The sequence below is a fragment of the Xiphophorus couchianus genome, chromosome 6 (genome assembly GCF_001444195.1).
Source record: "Xiphophorus couchianus chromosome 6, X_couchianus-1.0, whole genome shotgun sequence".
NCBI classification, from domain to species: Eukaryota; Metazoa; Chordata; class Actinopteri; order Cyprinodontiformes; family Poeciliidae; genus Xiphophorus; species Xiphophorus couchianus.
In genome coordinates, this window is record NC_040233.1 from 1,842,227 (window position 1) to 1,861,405 (window position 19,179).

At 39.1% G+C, this 19,179-nt stretch overlaps 1 protein-coding gene across 1 annotated transcript; it reads right to left on the minus strand.

The window, feature by feature from the left end:
* Positions 1 to 1,695: 1,695 nt before the first annotated feature.
* Positions 1,696 to 17,551, minus strand: rab3aa (RAB3A, member RAS oncogene family, a). The gene is made up of 5 exons (XM_028020873.1): positions 17,375 to 17,551; positions 15,423 to 15,647; positions 8,979 to 9,097; positions 7,988 to 8,112; positions 1,696 to 6,605 (listed from the first exon to the last, which is right to left on the minus strand). The coding sequence occupies exons 2-5, from the start codon at positions 15,645 to 15,647 to the stop codon at positions 6,415 to 6,417; spliced, it is 660 nt and encodes a 219-aa protein (XP_027876674.1). The 5' UTR covers positions 17,375 to 17,551; the 3' UTR covers positions 1,696 to 6,414.
* Between the last annotated feature and the right edge of the window lie 1,628 nt (positions 17,552 to 19,179).

The following is a 19,179-nucleotide window of genomic DNA, read 5'->3' on the forward strand; positions in this document are numbered from 1 at the left end:
TTAGACAGGTGAGGCTCTGCCTCACTTGCCTCCCCTGATCGCACGTCACTGACGCAGAATAATTATGTAAATTTAAAATTCAACATTTTTATTGCAGTAATGTAGTCGGACTAATGTTTACATTTATTTATAAACCATTGTAGATCCGTAACATAAAAGGGTCTGTCTTTATATGAAAGGTGCTACTGTCTATGAAAAACACAAGAGAACAGCTGAGAGACAAAAACTGTATTGTACCAAACAACTTCGATGCTAAGAAGATTTAAGTGAAAAAAGGCTAACTTTTACAAATTACAAAAAGTGTCTGTCTATATCAAATATATCCGAATTTAACTTTGACCCCAAACCTGGTAAATTTTATTCTGCAAAACAACTGCCCTCTGTTGGTTAAAATATTAACTGACAAACATTTTAAAGAATAAAAATACATTAAGACTTGAACTTTGTGATTTTCTTCTATTTTGTCATAAAAACAAAACAAAAAAAAGCATTTTGGCACGCAAGTTTGGTTGGAGGATGTAGTTTAATAATGTCTTCAGTTTTTTCTTCTACCTCAACATTTCCAATTTCAGAATGGGGAAAAAATAATAACTGAAGCCTGAATTCCAAGTAAGAAAGTTGGAGACATGGAAATCCAACATGGCTGCAATGCATTTAAATCTCTGATAGCAGCAGGAAACAATAATTTGGGAAAATAGGACCACAATAATCAAGAGTAATTTCTTACAAATAAGTTGTGTTCTACATGTGACAAGAGTTTGTTGTATAGTCCATGTCTGACCAGAATCTTCCAAACCTTCAGGAGTTATGTCTGAAGAAACTAAGCTGGACATTTTGGGCTACAACCCCAGCAGAAACAACACTGGAAGTAACCTAAAGAACATGGCGGTGATATGAGCAGAACTTTTCTCTGTTTGAACTTGTTTTTTTGTGGGGGGGTTTAAGATGCATAAAATTGCAGAGTTTTAAATATGAATCATTTTGGACACAAACACTTCAGGTGTTTGCTAAAAAGTTGCAAAAGAAAGCAAAAGATAAAGCAGGATTTTGTTTTTCATTATCACTGTAAGAAAAAAATTGAACAAAAGAATGTCTTTAGCTCTAGTATTTGAGATTATTGTATGATTGTGTGATTCAATCTATCTGCACTCTCCAATGATAAAAAAAAGCAGGTAGTTTATAACAGGAACATGCGACTTTTATTGTATAGACATCAAATAAGCCAGAATTAATTCTCATGCAGATCTGCAAGGAAATCTGAATGTTACACAATCCATTTTGAAAGGCTGTTTATTCCAGTGAATCTTGGAACTTGTAGTTTTGTCTCTAATCCAAATTTCTCAACTTTTACTGCAATGCAGAAAACAAAAAAAGACCACTGCCTTTCTCAGTAAGAAAAAGAGTGATGGTAGTTACACTGCATGAACTAACGCCACATTTTAAGACATAAAGATTTCTTAAGACCCAACATATGAAACCAGAGAACATTTAAAACTCTTTTAGGATTTATTATTTATCGGATTAGAAAATTAACTTGCAGAAACCCTGGTTTTGCAATGCCAGCATGTTCAACTCAAATGAACACCTTCTGATTATAATAATTTAAAGTTTTATATGTGGTCTTTTTCCCCAAATCAGCAAAATCTTCATGAAAAAATTAAGATCTTGTGAACAACAATAGAACCAACACAAACCTCCTGCATTTATTACGGTTTATTGGTTCCTTATTTTAGTAAACCTGGTATTACAGAGTTACAACACAGTTCACACAACTATTATCTGACAGGAAGGATGTTCCTATTTACAGTTAGGAATTCTGCCATGGATGATTGAAGGAGAACAGGACTGATATGCCTTTTACTCTTTAGCAAAGTTAAAACTGTAGCAAAACACAATAAATAAATCTAATAATTAAAAAAAAAACAGTAAACAAGTCAAACGTGAACAAAAATAGTCAAAATCACTTTTTTATGAAGAAGTCAGAGTATTCAGGTAACCTGCAGCAGTGATTTCCCTTTTTGACACCAGACAGGCTCAACAGAACATTTCTAACCAACAGTCAGGGAACTTGGACCTTAGATTTATTCAGAATACTTAAAAAAAAAAAAAATCCTGAAAATGCTCTTTATTAGGTTGCTTTTACTCACGCACGCCTTGTTTTACAAATCTAAGTTGTCTTAACTGAGTGTGGGGAATCATAGCAGTTACAAAACTGATATCAAAAGACAAACTCCTCACTAAAGCTACTTGAGCATGATAAGTTCTCACTCTGGAATGTGTTAATGCTCTACTCTGCCCCCTCAAAAGGAATCATCTTACACGCTGCTCTGCTAACACTCATTTTCCAGAAGTGCTGGAAAACGTCAGGCTACTGAATACGAGCAAACATCTCCTCAAAACGTGCAGAATATAATGCATAATCTTAAATACTACAAAAAAATAAGTTAGGTCATAAATACGAAAATAAATAATTCATGTGAAACAATTGGCGCATGGCTCAGCAATTTTGTGACTGCATGAGTTGGTTAGTAGTAAAAACGAGCGCAGACACATCCTTCATCGCATTGGCATAAACCAAAGCAGACAGTCTCAAAAATCCCAACATGTTCTGCAGAAAACAGATGGATCGGTTCTGATGGCATGTCAGACTACCTGGGGGTTCTGATAGTCCAATTAGTCTCTGGGTCAATGTGTCCCTTCACCTCGTCATCAGAACCTCATCTTCTTCCCACCTACTTCCATTTTGTACCAGCAAACAAACCATTTAATTTCCACTTGACCAATGTGCATAATTTTATGTCTCTTGATAAATAGGTGTTTAGAAGAATAATGGAAGGAAGATTTTTTAAAAATAGCTCTGGTCAGACATGTAGTCTAATTTAATTCAATATAAGTTTTGTAAGATTTTCAATGGAACACAATTCCCATAGATTAGAATTTTTCCAACCGTTTGAACCACTTGGTTCTTATGAAATTATTCCTTAAAAATGATTTATAGAAGTTATATCTCAGACTCCAATGTCTCTCTTTCTCCGTTTCTAACTATACAGCCAAACAAAGATGAAAAAAGATGTGGCAACAGCAAATGAGATGGGCTAGCAGTGCTACCCAACAATTGATGGAGTAATCCAGGACATGTTACTGGGGAATATCGTCTCTGTTGCCTGGATACTGAGCTGTTAGGATCTCATGACAGCCATGATACTGTCATACAGCAAACAAGTTTCAGACAGAGGCTTCTTCAGATTTGTTGCCATACTGACTGCTACTGACTGATCCTTTGTGCCTGCAGCATCACCTTCAACAACAACTCTTTGAAGATACTTGGATGATGAGTTAAGACATTTCATTTCCTTTTAGGATAAATAAGTTGTTTTTTTAAATTGAATTAAATAAAATTATTCCCTACAGCAGGACATAAAAAGTTCCTATTACTGGTTGTTAAAGTGGGTACAAGACGTACCTTTGTTGAGAACAGATTGATGCATGATTGGTACAAAATGTTCTGATGCACAGAAGGAAACAACTAAAACTGCAGAAGAGTGGAATGGAGAAAGGAGGAATGACCAACACCCACTATATGCACTGAATAAAAGCTGTGGGGTGTCAAGAGTTAAACATCAGAAACTTTTCACACCAATCTGGCATTTTAAAATAGTAGAGGGAATGGGAGTGATGAGAGTAAGACCAGTAAAATCAACAGCTCATACTAATAAACCAGTCAGAAGAAGCGTGAAAACATCAACAACATGCAGCTCTGACGACAACACAGGCAGGAATCCAACCACCGCTTCACAATCAGTTTATATGGATACTGTAAATATCTGCATTTTAAAATGCACATTTATTGACATTTGTAGATATTTATAAAATCTTGAGTGGCCAGAGACATTTGATATTCTCCTACTGTGATGTATGACTTAGAGCCGATGCTCAATGAGTTTTATAAATGCATCAAACATCCAGGTTATGCTGTTCCTTATCCAGGTCCAACCAGAATGTTGACTTACTTTTTCATAGAAATTTACTATATGCTTTTGCTCTCAAAAGTAAAAACACCTTTGTTAAGATGCTAGGTTTGTGTGAAATAAAAAAAAACTATGATCAAATGATCACTTTTCTCACATCTAGTCCAACAGGCATCCTGTTCAATTCATCTGGAAACAAACATCAGTTAGAGGGGAAGATATAAAACAAATAAAAAATTTTAATTATCTAGTTGCATGAGTGTGCAAACCCTGAAACTAATACTTTTGATTCAGTCTTCCTAACTTCATCACTATATAAATCATAGTAAATCTGATTAAATGTAAACAACATTGAGCTGTTCTTGAGATCATTTTTTTCCTGATGTTGTTACCAACATCTTTAGCTATAGCTCTGCAGAACAGATCAAAGGTACCAGTCAGAAGATGGTACATGAAAATCCTCAGCATTACATTCAAATCATAGCACAATGCAAACAGATATCAATAAAATAGGGACAACAGCCATGTTCTGTTAACAGGACATTTCTCCAAAACTGATGAAGCTATAATGATGAACTGATTAAATGTAATCACTGGGTCAGTGAGGTTGATAGTAGACTAACAGCAACACGGAAAGAGCTGCAGAAAAAAGTACTGGGTGTGTTCTATATGTTTCTAACAAGCAGAAAAAGGAGCTGGGATGTCCAACTCCTGCACACATCCAAAACGTCCGCTACCATCTGATAAAACCCAAATAGATTTTCTGGGCCACAATAACAGCAAGTTTCAATAAAAGAACATCATACCCACAATGAAACATGGTGGTGGCAGCATTATGCTCTGGGGTTGCTTATCTTCAGAGGAAGATGTTTTTTTGTCACAGTGGGTGAGATTATGCACAGCTCCAAATAAAACGCCGAAGTGTCTCCTACAAACCTGAAGTTGAAGGTGGATTTGATGTTTTAGCATCACCGTGAGTCTGAGGAGAATGTCTTCACTGGAGCCAAGAAATGAATCTGAACCCGAGAAGGGATGTGGAAAACATATGTCCTCACAAGTGGATAGATTTGGAGAACTTTGATCTGAATGGGTAAATATTACTAAAGCCTTGTAAACACGTAGCTGGGTCTTTATAAAATCAAAAATCTCAGCCATGTTGTTTAAAAAAATAATATTGTACACATGGGATCAGTTTCAGAAAACATTTCATCTACATGGACCCGAACAGATCCATCTGTCAAGTTTCTTTTTAAACATGCCACACCTATAGGGGGCAGTGTAGCGCAATGCTACACCAATCACAGCCAATCAGGTTGCTTCAAAACAATCACGGCTTCCTATTAGAAAGAAAATGTAGTGCCAGGAGTATCATTTGGTTAGACAACTATGTAGGTTCAACGACTTTTAATTAGGTTATTTAAACACTAGATTATGTCGGTTGGGAATCGTGTCAAAGCAAGCATGTGAATATATTTGGCGTATTATTTGTGGCAGACTGTAAATGCCTGTTTTCCAATGTACACACAAACACAAATAAGGAGAATCATAAAATTCTCCTTATTATGGTGGGAGTTTTTATAAATAATCGTTTTTAGTGATATTAAACAGTTTTTGTGTGGATGAAAAGCCGAAACGCAAAAAAAGTGTATTTTTTCCCCCGATATCTGGCTATGTTTGGATTAGGCCTAAACCAACCTGTGGAGAGCCAAGAATGTTTAAAATGAATGACAAGAAGCTTCAGCAAAATTTTAGCTTAAGGGTGTGAAAATGTATGCATCTGGGTTGTTGCACATTTCTATTTTTTTTCTTTTACTAAAGCAGATTTGTTTTCAGTTGGATTACACAGGATGTATGTCTCATTAATAAAGAAAAATTTTTTGAGATAATTTATCATGGCCTTTTTTTAAAAACCCTACATTTTAAACATAGGTTTGAACACTTTTCAGATCTATTGTAACTATATGTTTTTAAGACAAATATATAAAATAATTTCTTAATTTAAGAACAACTCTGCCTGAACATCAAACTTGGGTCCAAAATCTCCCTAAAAGTCGACCAAAACACTAAAAAGAGGATTTCAGATCCTCCAAAACACGCCTACATGAACCGACTTCCTCAATAAACACCTTTTCAGAGGGACAATAATTACAACTGTTGCACATCTGGTAACATACAGCTTAGTGTGTTTAAGAAGTGTATGAAAGAGTCAGGGAATGTTGCTGAGCAGAAGGACAGCCCCTGGAAGGCCCAACTCCTGGCAGACTCTGCTCCTGGTGTGGGGCTGTGGATGGATGGCAGTGTTTATGTGCAGGGACGTCTTGCATCTGCATATTAAAAAGAACAAACAGCAAGATCCAGACTAAAAAAACCTTGAAAAATCAGGACAAGCAGTGTGTGTGGGGGGAGGGGGGTGCGTGTGCATAGGGGTGTGTGAGTATGTGTGCATTCAGCAAGCGCAATCTTGGTGAGACCTCTGGGGCTGCTCATTGAGCTGTGGCCCCTGCTTGGCTCCGGTGACCGTTGGGTCGTTGTTGTCCAGAGTCTCTGTCATCCTCTCACAGATGATGTCCACCAGTCGCTCGAACGTCTGCTTCACGTTGATGTTGTCTTTAGCGCTTGCTTCAAAGAACTCAAAACCTGTCAAACATACATGGAGGAACCAAGATGTTAACTTAGACAAGCAGTGAGCTCCAGTACAATGTTAAAAATGTCACTGTTAAACGCAATACATTGATAACCAGATCTTTTTCACTATTTATTAGAATACAATCACATGCTTTTATGTATTATATTGAAATATTTTGTGATATACCAACTCAAAGTAACTAATAGTTGTGAAGTTAAAGGAAAATGACGAATGGTTCTCAAATTTATTTTCAACCACAAAAAAAAGTAACAAGAATATGTCCTTTCTTGCCTGAAACATGTCCAGGTCAGATCTGACATTTTCAAAATCTCAATTGGACATATAGCTGAACTGGGCTATTTTGATACATCTAAACTGTATCTACAGTATCTAAACTGATCTAAACTGCAGCTCTGGTTCCGTGTGTAGGGTTGATGTCCTGCCGAAACAATTGTATTTAATCGATTATTGAAATAATCCACTAATTCAGTAATTGGGTAATCATTAATTGAGTATAAAGACTCAAAAAATGTCATTTGTTAAAAGAACCTCAGAGCAATAATCAAACGAAAATTGTACAAGAAATACATACATTCTTCATTTAAGAAAAAATCCCTTGTCTGTACATATGTTCTACCTAGAACAGGGGTGTCAAACTCCAGTCCTCAATTGCTGCTGTCCTGCAACTTTTAGATGTGCCTCTGCTGCACCACACCTGAATAGAATAATTATGTCATTAGCAAGGCTAACCTTGGTGAGACCTCTTAATTACTCCCCCCTTATCTACAAAAGGAGAAGGTAATTAAGCCATTTCATTCCAGTGTTTTGTACCTGTGGCACATATAAAAACTGCAGGACAGTGGCCCTTGAGGACTGGAGTTTGAGACCTGTGACCTAGAACGTCGCAAGTGATAGTTTTAGCTCGACCTGGTTCAAATTCTGTAAAAAAATAAATAATGAAAATCTATCAAGCAACTTTTGCTACCCATTTATTGATGAGTTTATTCAAAATGAATCACCAGACCAGCCCTACACTGTATTGATGTTGAGTCCAGCAGAAAGGCCTGATGTGTTCATGTGTTGAAGGATTTTTAGCTGCAGATGAATCCTTTGCTACAGATTATCAAGTGTTCACTAAAGAATGCTGTTACTGAAGTTTGGGGAATAAAATGTTTATTTTCTTAGCTAAGGGAAGGAATTTAATTATTTGTATTTGTCAATGTGTTTCTAACATTGCATAAAAAAGGCTTAAGTGGTTAAATTAAAAATCTACAGTGTGTGTCAACTTTTTTATCCAATTAATTGTCAGAATAATCACTTACTAAAATAATGCTTAGTTGCAGCCATACTTCAAAGTGCTGTGTGCTGAGAGGTGCTAAATGGGCCACATTACCAAGTTGCTCTGACAGCTGGCGCCCCCTGTCGGACGCCACCACCCGCTCATCCTCCATATCACACTTGTTTCCCACCAGGAGGACCTGGGCGTTGTCCCATGAGTACGTCTTGATCTGGGTCGACCTGTCAACACAAACACAAGGCTCCTTCATTTTCTTAATGACTTCAGTGACCTTCCTAGGAAAGGATAAACACAGCTTCTTCTATGAGGTACAACAATCAATAAAAATATTGATGACTCTCTGTGGAACAGACATTGTGATTAGAATTTTATGTACTGTATATTTTAATGTATTCTGCTTAACATGTCTGTTTCCAGAAACTCAGAGGAATGAAAGGTCGTCCAAGCAGCAGAGAGCTGAATGAAAAACTGAAACAGATAGAGTCACTACTTTCCTACAAACAGACGTACGTCTCAGGAAGTTAGAAATCATGAAAAAGTTCAATATTTCTCCTCTCTCATTTCAGAACGTGAAACTTGTCTACGATATAGATCCATTTTACATGGAGTGAAATACTTGAAGCCTTTATGTCTTGTAACTTTGATGATTATGGCTTAAAGATCATGAAAACCCAAAGTTAAGTATCTCAGATGGATCTTACAAATGTTGATCTGCTGGACATTTTCTGACTCAGGTCTCTCTTTGTGAAGTTCCCTAAAAATTCTTGAAGGGATTCTGTTGCTGCACCTTTTCCTATCCCACTTTTACCTTCCACTCAACTTTCTATGAATATGCTCGGATTCAACACGCTGAACAACCAGCTGCTTCAGCATGTACCTGCTGTGTCTTCCCCTCCTTGTGGACGGTGTCCATGATGGTCTTCAGGCCGTCTGTCTAGTCAGTAGATTGTGTAGAGTTTTTGAGTAAACCTTCTGCTGTTTGCAGGTTAATTAGCTTATCATGGTGTGAGTTTCACTATGAGATTCCAATATTTGCCCTTTCATGATATTGCTAATCTTTTTAGCAGCACATGTACCAGTCTCTTACCAGTCTTGCACAGCATTAAAGGACTCCTCATTGGTGATGTCATACATGAGGATGAAGCCCATTGCTCCCCTGTAGTAGGCTGTGGTGATTGTTCTATAGCGCTCCTGACCAGCAGTGTCCTGCACACACACGGAACCAAAACACACTCCATAGATTACTTCAAGCATACAGGGCTATCAAGATGAGTGACTATAAAATAAGATACATTTTAAAAAGACATCCATCAGTAAAGCCAAAGTGTGACTTTAACATCATGTTCTGGTCCCTAATGCAATAAGCAATCATTATATAATAGTGATTACATAATCATTCCTAACGATGGAAGGATTCTGACCAAAGAGGCAGATGTTTAACAGCTGGAAGTTATCAGAGAACCTGACCAGACAGCTTGCCTCAATGGTCATAAAAACCAGTCTTAGAAAGGTCAGTTAACAGCTAATGTGGACCATCAGTAGGATTGCTGTGAAGTTTAAAGGTCGTCGGCTGAATTTAAAAGTTGAAATGTCTGAGTAATGAAACTGGAGACTCGTAATAACGTAGGAATGTTCTGAGACACTATTGCGTTTGATTTATTAAATATGAAACATCTCTGATTTGAACAGTTTAATACATAACCACAAACTGACTGACTGCTTGTATCTGACAAGTTAATGTTACATTTTTATAACTATTTTACAATTAGTGACAAAATAATGAGTAATAGAACTTTTAATAAAAGTAATAGTTACTGGTGCAGGTTGTACATTATGCATACTATTAAAATGCAATAGCTTTACACAGTGCGTAGTAATAAAGCAGTCCACATCTCATTAGCATTGCAGGGTCAGTGTATAGTGTGCGACTGTTTGTGACTGAACTCACTCATCAGTGATGAGCTGGACGTTGCAGACTCTCAGTTTTAGACTGGGATGTACAAAATCAACATGTGAATTTCATTTATTATTATTAATTTTATTTTTTAAGGTGCAGCCAAGGTGTTGAGGGGATCCGATTTGGTGGCCTTAGGATCTCATCTCTGCTTTTTGCAGATGATGTGGTCCTTTTGGCTTCATCAGATCGTGATCTGCAGCTCTCGCTGGAGCGGTTCGCAGCCGAGTGTGAAGCGGCCGGGATGGGGATCAGTGCCTCCAAATCCGAGGCCATGGTCTTGAGCCGGAAAAGGGTAGAGTGCCTTCTCCGGGTCAAGGGGGGTGTCCTGCCCCAGGTGGAGGAGTTCAAGTATCTCGGGATCTTGTTCACGAACGAGGGAAGAAGGGAGCGGGAGATCGACAGGCGGATTGGCGCAGCGTCTGCTGTCAAGCGGGCGCTGTACCGGTCCGTCGTGGTGAAGAGAGAGCTGAGCCAAAAAGCGAAGCTCTCGATTTACCGGTCGATCTACGTTCCCACCCTCATCTATGGTCACGAGCTTTGGGTCATGACCGAAAGAACGAGATCGCGGATACAAGCGGCTGAAATGGGTTTTCTCCGTAGGGTGGCTGGGCTCTCCCTTAGAGATAGGGTAAGAAGCTCAGTCATCCGGGAGGGACTCAGAGTAGAGCCGCTGCTCCTTCACATCGAGAGGAGCCAGTTGAGGTGGCTCGGGCATCTGGCCAGGATGCCTCCTGGACGCCTCCCTGGTGAGGTGTTCCGGGCACGTCCCACCGGGAGGAGGCCCCGAGGAAGACCCAGGACACGCTGGAGAGACTATGTCTCTCGGCTGGCCTGGGAACACCTCGGGATTCCCCCGGAAGAGCTAGAAGAAGTGGCTGGGGAGAGGGAAGTCTGGGCCTCCCTTCTGAAGTTGCTACCCCCGCGACCCGACCTCGGATAAGCGGAAGAAGATGGATGGATGGATGGATGGATTTTTTAAGGTTTTATTTTTTCTGGTGTCCTTTATTTTTTGATAGTGGTCAGACAGGAAAGTGGGTAATGAGAGAGAAGGAAGACAAAGGCAAAGGTTGTCAGGCCGGGACTCGAGCCTGTGACGGCCGCGTCGAGTCAGAGTAATACATGGGTTGTGCTCAACCACTGCAGCGCCCCCAACATGCAAATTTCCTCCCCTTACATTATAATTTTAAATCCAAGCTATAAGCCTTTTAAACAAAAACATCTCTTTCATCCTCTACAGCTTACTTGTTGGGTATCATCTAACAAGTAAGCTCTTACAATATATGAACAAAACTAAATTCTCAGTTCTGTTTGTGACCACTAGAGGAACCCAGAGGTCATGTTCAGACCAGAATCCAACGTGTTCAGGGCAATACTGAGAGAGCCCTGATGGCAGGTGTGGATCAAAGTTAGAGGTGGTGTTGGAGATGAAGCTACATTTGTTCAGCAGGGTGAATCAACCATACACATTTAAAACCCCTAGCATGAAAGGTCCATGAAAAAAACAACATTTATTCATGAGAACATTGAGCCATGCATAAAATCCATTTAAATGATCTTACTGCTCGGTCAGATCATCAGTCATATCCTAATATCATTTGCCCAATTACTGAAAAATCTTAAAGAGATAATAAAGAAAATAGTAATTATCTTAGATAAAAATGGGTCACTGTTAAAACATAGCTCTACCAGGCATATTTATATTAAAATATGACTTGCTACAACAGGATCTATTTCCTAGACAATTTTATAATTTCCTCAGTGAATAATCATTGTCATAATTTAGTTCAAAGATCAGTAGAAATCAGAATTGGACTCACTGGACTGCAATTGTTGTTGCACAACAGCCCCCCCCCCCTCCTTTCTCTCTCTACCTCTCGCTCTCTACTTCCTCTTCTGAGAGGGGAGATATGTTACCAGCTCTCCGTCTAACGGTGAGATTAGTTTCCTAAATCTGCTGGGATTTTCCCTGTCCAGAACTGAAGTAAACTCTGTTTAAGTTGGTATGGAGAAAGACTCGCTTGGTTTCTGACAACCTCCATTCAGATGCCCCACCCTTCTTCCCCCTGTGAATTAGCCAGTCTGAGCAGCCTGCAGCCAACTAGTTTCACAGAGCACACCTGTTAACGGTCGCTCGTTCTCTTTATTACAACTTGCACTTGTTAATGAACCAGGTAGGTTTTAGTGACTCAGGTGAGTCCCAAGGATGTTGTTTTACATATAGTTTTGGGCTAAAAGCAAAACATTTTTCACCTTTTAACTACAGAATAGCTATTTTACAACCATCAAAGAACTTTGAGGTGATTCATTAATTGAATGTCCACAACATCTTTTAGATTTTCTTAATTCTAAATATTTTATTAGTAAAGTATTTTTGCAAGAGTCAGTGCAGCTTAATTCAGTAGCAGAAATAATCAAATAAGTAAAAAATCTAGGCTGTCTTTCCCTAATGCTGACACTGAGAACTAAAAAGGGAACCTTTGAGAGAGATGGACAGAGCGTAGGATTTTGGGCCCCAGAATTGGCCTGATGCAGCAGGAGGAGGAGGTTCATCGATGAAGACAGGAATCTCTGTAGGTCTGATGAGCTTTCGTCTCTGCGTGGATGGTGAGGTCACACAGGACTTGGGTGCTGGTAGGAAGAGTACCGATTTAGAGCAGCAGGTCTCAGGTCTTAGGGTGACTTCCTCATGTGCGTAGCTGTCCTCAGCTTCTTGTCTTGCAGCTCTGAAGCTCCTTTCATCTTGTTTCACGATCTTTCTGGTCCGTTGAGATGTAGAACGGAAGGAAAGCACCAATTCTTCTTTGCCATTGTTCTTTGTCTTTATCTTCATCTTTGCCTTGGTCTTCATCTTTGCCTTTGCGGTCTGAACCCAGCTGAGGAGAGAAGCGCGATTTGAAGTCACATGTTGCGGGGCTGACGGGTTCCCAAGTGCAGGTCAGTCTTCGGCTCTGTGGCCCCAGCTCCTCTTCAGCTGCAGAGTTCTTTGTCCATCTTGATCTCGACTCGAAGCTGCCTGAAGGATCCAATCAAAGGTTCCTCTTTTGCACTCACCTTTTATAGGGTTTATCCACCCTATTGGCGTGTTTGCATTGGCTAGCATTGTTGCTGTGCTTATTTCATTGGCATGGATAGATGATCTCATATCCATCTTTGTCTTAGAGACATTATGTCCTGATGTCTGTGCTAACGTCCCAGGGTTGCTCAACGTTCCTCCTACATGTGTTGCCTATAAAATCTTTCTTTCCAACAGTTTAAGTTGTTCAGCAATCCATTTCCAAATAAGGCATTGGTCATCTCTGTCCTCCTGTTAGTTCCTCTATTCCCCTAACATCTACCTCCAACACAACACCAGTGATCTTTAATTGCAGTTACACATTTTACACCATCTCAAGTTCAATGTCAAAATCACATCCATAACCTTTTTAGTTTCTTTGATTACAAAGGTTATAACTTATGGCAATCATAATAATTATGATAGCCATGACTTATTAGTTATTCTTATTATAATCTTAATGTGAGTTATTACAGACGTTTTCTGTAAAGAAACCAAGAATAATCCATTATTCTAATTATTTGATACCATAGTTACAGTTACTTGTTTTACTTGTAAGCATTCCCACAGGTGTAAGTGTAAGTGTAAGTATTTTACTTTGGGTCTTATTCAATTACTCAAAATGTTTAGACTTCATTCTTTAAAACTTTTATGCTTTGAAATAAGGAATAGTCTCAACTATTTTTATACAACTGCAGGGTGGAAACTTACTTCCTCTTTTTTCCAGGAAACCTGCTCTTCTTGTATCATGACTCTCTCTTTCTGACTATGATTTCTTATGATTAGATAGAAATTAAAGCAAAGTTTGCAAGAGACAAAAACAACACACACAACCAGATTAATTTTATTGAAGTTTAAGTCTACTGTTCTGCCTAGATGTCACTTGTGAGGTTCATTTTAAAGGTAACTTCATTATTGTTACTTTAAACTAAAACTTCCAGCATGTGGAAGCGGGATGATCTCGGGTTTTCTCGACACAATGCATCTGTGTTATCAACTGGATTTTTATAATAATCACATCTTTTATTATATTAAAGGTGTTACTTGCACAAGTTATTGTACAAGTCTATATTCATGGGAAACCCTAAAGTATCATTATATCTTTCCTCATGTTTGATTATTGCACACAGGCATAATGTGCCTGTGTGCACATTAATTATGATTTTTTTCTCTCAGAAACTACGGCACCAGTAAAAGCAGTCTAGTAAAATGCAATGAAATCGTTTTACTAGACTGTAAAAGTTAAGTTTAAAAAGTTATGATTTAATTTTTTAAATCATATACTATTTTCAGAGTTCCATTGATGTGCAAAAACAAACTGTAGTATTTATTTTAGCGCATGCGAAAATGAGTTGTTGGTACAGATATTCCAAGAAAGATTGTGTAATCACATGAAAGATTTGGGAAAAAAAGAGAAAGAAATCAGTGCAACTTTAATCTCCACAACAATCAACAGATCTGCATATCCATTGGCAGCCTTTCCTTCTGTCTTCAGTTTTTGCTTTACAGGCTTAACTAAATACGAACTGAGAAGTCAGTTCAGATCTAGCTGACTTCTCAGCTAGAACGCCAGTGAAACTATTTAAAGTTTCATTGGCGTTTATCTGTGACCCATCAAACCTAAAAATCCAATCTTTTCCTGATAATTGATTGCACCAAACATCTGTGTTTTAGAGGAGCAGCTGCAGAGAAAGTCAGCCCATGTATTACAACAAGAATACGACGCCATCTTCTGACAGGCTCACAAGTTTACTGACTGTTCACTGACCGAAGGCAAAGCTGCAGACTATCGCTAACGCAAATAACAAGCTAACCCATGTTATTTCTATGTGCTTGTAAATAATTTATTTAGCTCCTGTAAACCCAAATTCATACTGGAGTTGCATGTTAATGTTGAGTCATACTGCAGGTATGACTGTAGGTATACAATGTAGGTCAACCATTCGCAGCGATCTACAGAAACCACATTAAAAACATGGTTCAACCAAGCTAGTGTGCAAAAATGATATATTTTACCTTACATATGAATGCTTGTCTGTCTAAGTAATTGTCCAATAAAATATTTGATAGTACATTTTAAACAATGCGATAGTTAGTGGGAGCTGAAAACTCTGGCATTGTTAGCTTCCGCACCTCCTGTTTTTAGCTGTAGATTGTTGATCCACTTTTCTTGTATTTTTTCTGTAAGTTTTTTAAAATTAACTTCCCTGTGATCCTTGGAACACGAAAATAACGTTTATCTTTCTCTCTATTAGAATGGTTGGAACACACACAACACAGACTTTAGGCCATTTGAAGCTGAATCAACAGATGTAAATGGGCTGCATTTACTTCTTGCCCTCCATCTGCATTGCGTGACGTCGGTACTATGTCATATGCAACCCAGCAATAAGAGAAATAAAGGGGAATTGACAACAAAAGAAAAGGTACCAAATAGGCAGATCAAAGTTTTAAAAAACATGGCCACAAACTTCGGAACGGTGCTTTAAAAACAAAGTGTGCGACAAACCTAGAGTCCTCACCCAGATCTGTAGTTTTATCCTTTTGTCGTTCCTATAGATGGTCTTGACCTTGAAGTCAATTCCCACCGTGCTGACAAACGCCGGCGTGAACGAGTCATCTGCATAGCGGAAGAGGAAGGAGGTTTTTCCCACACTGCTGTTCCCAATGATGAGGATTTTAAACATGTAATCAAAATTCTGGTCCGAGGATTCCTTCTGTCCATATGTCGCATTTGCAGACGCCATCTATACATGAACAAACAGGCAACAATTAGCACCTGAAGTTTACATACTTAGGAAATAATAAGCCATCATTCAAACAGAGACTACACAAAACACTTGAATACAACAAGCACATGCTTTCAGCTATGTCACAGACGAACCACTGACTCCATCTGTTTTCATTGTTTCTATTTGTTCTCTCCAGACTTTCTCTAGGACTTCGCCATCTGAGTTTGAGGTAGAACATGAAGACATGGCCAGAAGCTTGGGCCTCACAGCAGTGTTGTGTTCTGCAAACTTTGCAGCTTCAGGTTTTGTGCTATTATAGTTGGATCATTGTGTTTTAGATTAATTCAGAATGAATCTCAGTTTCCATTTTAAACTTTATAGCAAGACTCACTTGTTCATTTCAGCTAATTTTCCATCTGTACCGTTATGATATCACATCAGCAAAACAGGTGACGCTGCAAAAAACTGTTATAAAGGAGGAACAAATATGCTTCAAAGAGAAGAAGGCTTTTGGATTTCCATGAGCATCTAAGCTAGTACCAAGCTATCTATTCCCCAGAACATTCTACAGAACGGCAGACTCTGAATATCAGCACCAGAAGGATGTGAGTTCATCTGCACCTGTAGGGGGGCGAACAGTTTGGACAACAGCCGTGTGATGAGAAACAGCAAAGACGGCAATTCTGTCCAAGAAAACAATAAAAACAAAGTAAAATTCTCCAGAAAGCAGTGGCATCATCTCTGTCCTCAGATAGAAACTTCTGATCTGTCTCCAGCATGATGGAGCACCATATCATAAGGCAAAGTGAACGAAGGTCTCAGAGATCTGATAATCCAACTTCAAGCACCAAGGAGACAAGAATGGATCACCATCAGTCAGGATGCAGTTCAGAAGCTGAAATCCAGCAAAGCACAGAGTCACATAAGTTAGGAAGAGTGGATATCAGCACTGTAAATACTGACTCTGTAGATATTTGATTCATTAAAATTAAAAAAACTGTTTGAGACTCAATCTATGGAAAACATGGGAATGAACAGGCTCAGTGTAACCAAGACAACCTGCACCTATGTTGGTGATAGATGTTTTGAGGGAGAAAAAAACACTCTCTGGGACTCCCACTGAGAGCAGTCATCCGCCATCCTCCCTTTCCCAGCCTGGAGTACTTCATCGTCCCACCAGTCAGACACAAACCGCACACCTTCACCTCATGGAGGATAAGAGGGCGGAAGTAGAAAGGCTTAACAGACTAAGCATCAACTAAACTGACTGTCCTATCGCCTCCCATCCAGGGACGACAAGAGCCTGAGCCGGACAGGCCAAGTCGCTGGTAACATGCTTCACAATGCCGTAAAAACAAAAAAACAAAACAAAAACGGAGACATTGTTTCATTCATCTGTGTCTTATTCCAGTTATTGCTTCTGATCTTCCTCTCCTACGTAAAACGGCCTGAATCCCATAACCATCCAGTAACAGAGCTTAGCTTGAATTATGTAGCTGTACTCTCAAAGTAAGCTCGACACAAGCCCTCCGGTTTATGACGGACTGTTCCATGTTAGTTACTGCCGTTCAGCGTTGATAATAAACATTACAGCATTAATTATTAACAACAAATAATTAATGCTGGTAAACGGCTAACTGAATCCAGCTATAGTTAAATGTGACTGCAGGAGCTAGCTAAGCATCCCAGCTATGTCAAATGAAGGTTACTCTTGCTTATTAACAACTACCTAAATCACTGACCTCGTAATGGATAAGCTCCGTTCTTTCTGTTTCCGCTGTTGTAATGAACACAGCCTCGCTACTCAAGATAAGCCAGGGTTTACCATGAAATGGGTGATTTTTCCCTTAGCTTTGCTGCAGCGGCTAGTTCAGAGCCCAGCGTTGCACCTGCACGAGCAGAATGTAAGAGTTATTGGCAAGACAGCTGACCAATCAGAGCAGAGACTTGGTTGATTCACCTCTACAAACCCCGCCCCGTTTATGCAGGAGTCTCCAGTGTTGATATAAAGAAGACTGTATTACAGATTACAGTATCCTCAAATCCAGCACATTTACACGTCTTAATTACCGAAAACCGATTAAACCAAAGCAATCATACTGACTAAATTAAATTAAACTATAAACATTCCAATTTAATCCACACAATTCTGAAATGTAGTCATTTTCAGTGTAAAATCGGAATTGGTAAAAAAAAAAATAATAATAATAATAATCTCTATTTTAGAAAACCAATCAGCAATCCCCTTGTAACAAGGCCTTGTTACAAGGTCTTGTTACAAGCTGAAAGGACTTATTCCCTTTGAAGAAGGTGAAACCTCCGTCAAAACCTGGCTTGTTAAGCAGAGACAAAAGTCACAGAATCACTCATCTAAGAGGACTTTCCAGGAAACACAGAGTACACAGATGAAGCAGTTGCTAGTGGCTTCATCTAAATAGAAACGGCTACCAATCTAATCTGACATCTCAGCCACTCTTGGGAGGTCCAAGCAGGGAGGTCCAACAACTCTGGACCTAGCTGCTTATTCTACTAGTCCCGTCACTTGAAACTGGATTTAGTGGTAGATGATTAAAGGATAGATTTTTTTTTTCTTCTTTTTCTTAAAAATGTTTGTGCCAGTGAAAACTGGGTATTGTAAATGCAAAGAACCCCATCTCATGCTTTCATACAGATAGACACTGGTCTATCTAGTGGTCTGAGGAACAGAGGTGAACTGGTGACTGTGTCATAGGCCAAAGCTTACTGATGCAAATGGGGATTCATCACAAGTGAGAGGTGGCGATGTAGCATCTGACTTCCCCAGATCTCAATCTAATCCCTGCGTTCGTTGGATGTGCAAGACCAAGCCATTCCAAAAAATGGAGGCCAGGCCTGTTTAGCTTACTAGACTGAAATTATCTGCTGCTAAGATTTTGGTACCAGATACCACAGCACACCCTGACTCCCTCCCTAGCTTGCCTTCAGCCTGTATATGCTGCAGCAAGGCTGTTGACTAAAACTATCAGAAGAGCACATATAACTCTAGCCTGTTCTAAATACATTCTGGACCTTTTGGATCCCCTAACTTCTTCTAGCTTAGTTCTAGATAAAGTTGACAACTCGCTATGTTGTCATCATTTGACAACATAGCAAGTCAAATGTTGTTGGTTGTACCTTAAACCTGTTTTAAAGCCTGTGGGGACCGTTCTTTTTGAGGCTCAGAGGCTTTTCTAACACTTTCCCACTGTCCTCACACTGCAGACTCCACTGACTCAAACAACTTAAAAGGTTGTTTGGCAACCTTAAAAAAGGGCAGTATTATGTGTTTTCCAGGCACATAGTGCCATTTTATAGCACAATGAAGTAACTATGATAACTTCAGTTGATATACACTGCCTGGCCAAAAAAAGTTGCCACCAAAAAATGGTCACACTTTCTAATATTTTGTTGGACCACCTTTAGCTTTGATTACAGCCCGCATTCGCTGTGGCATTGTTTCAATAAGCTTCTGCAGTGTCACAAGATTTATTTCCATCCAGTGTTGCATTAATCTTTCACCAAGATCTTG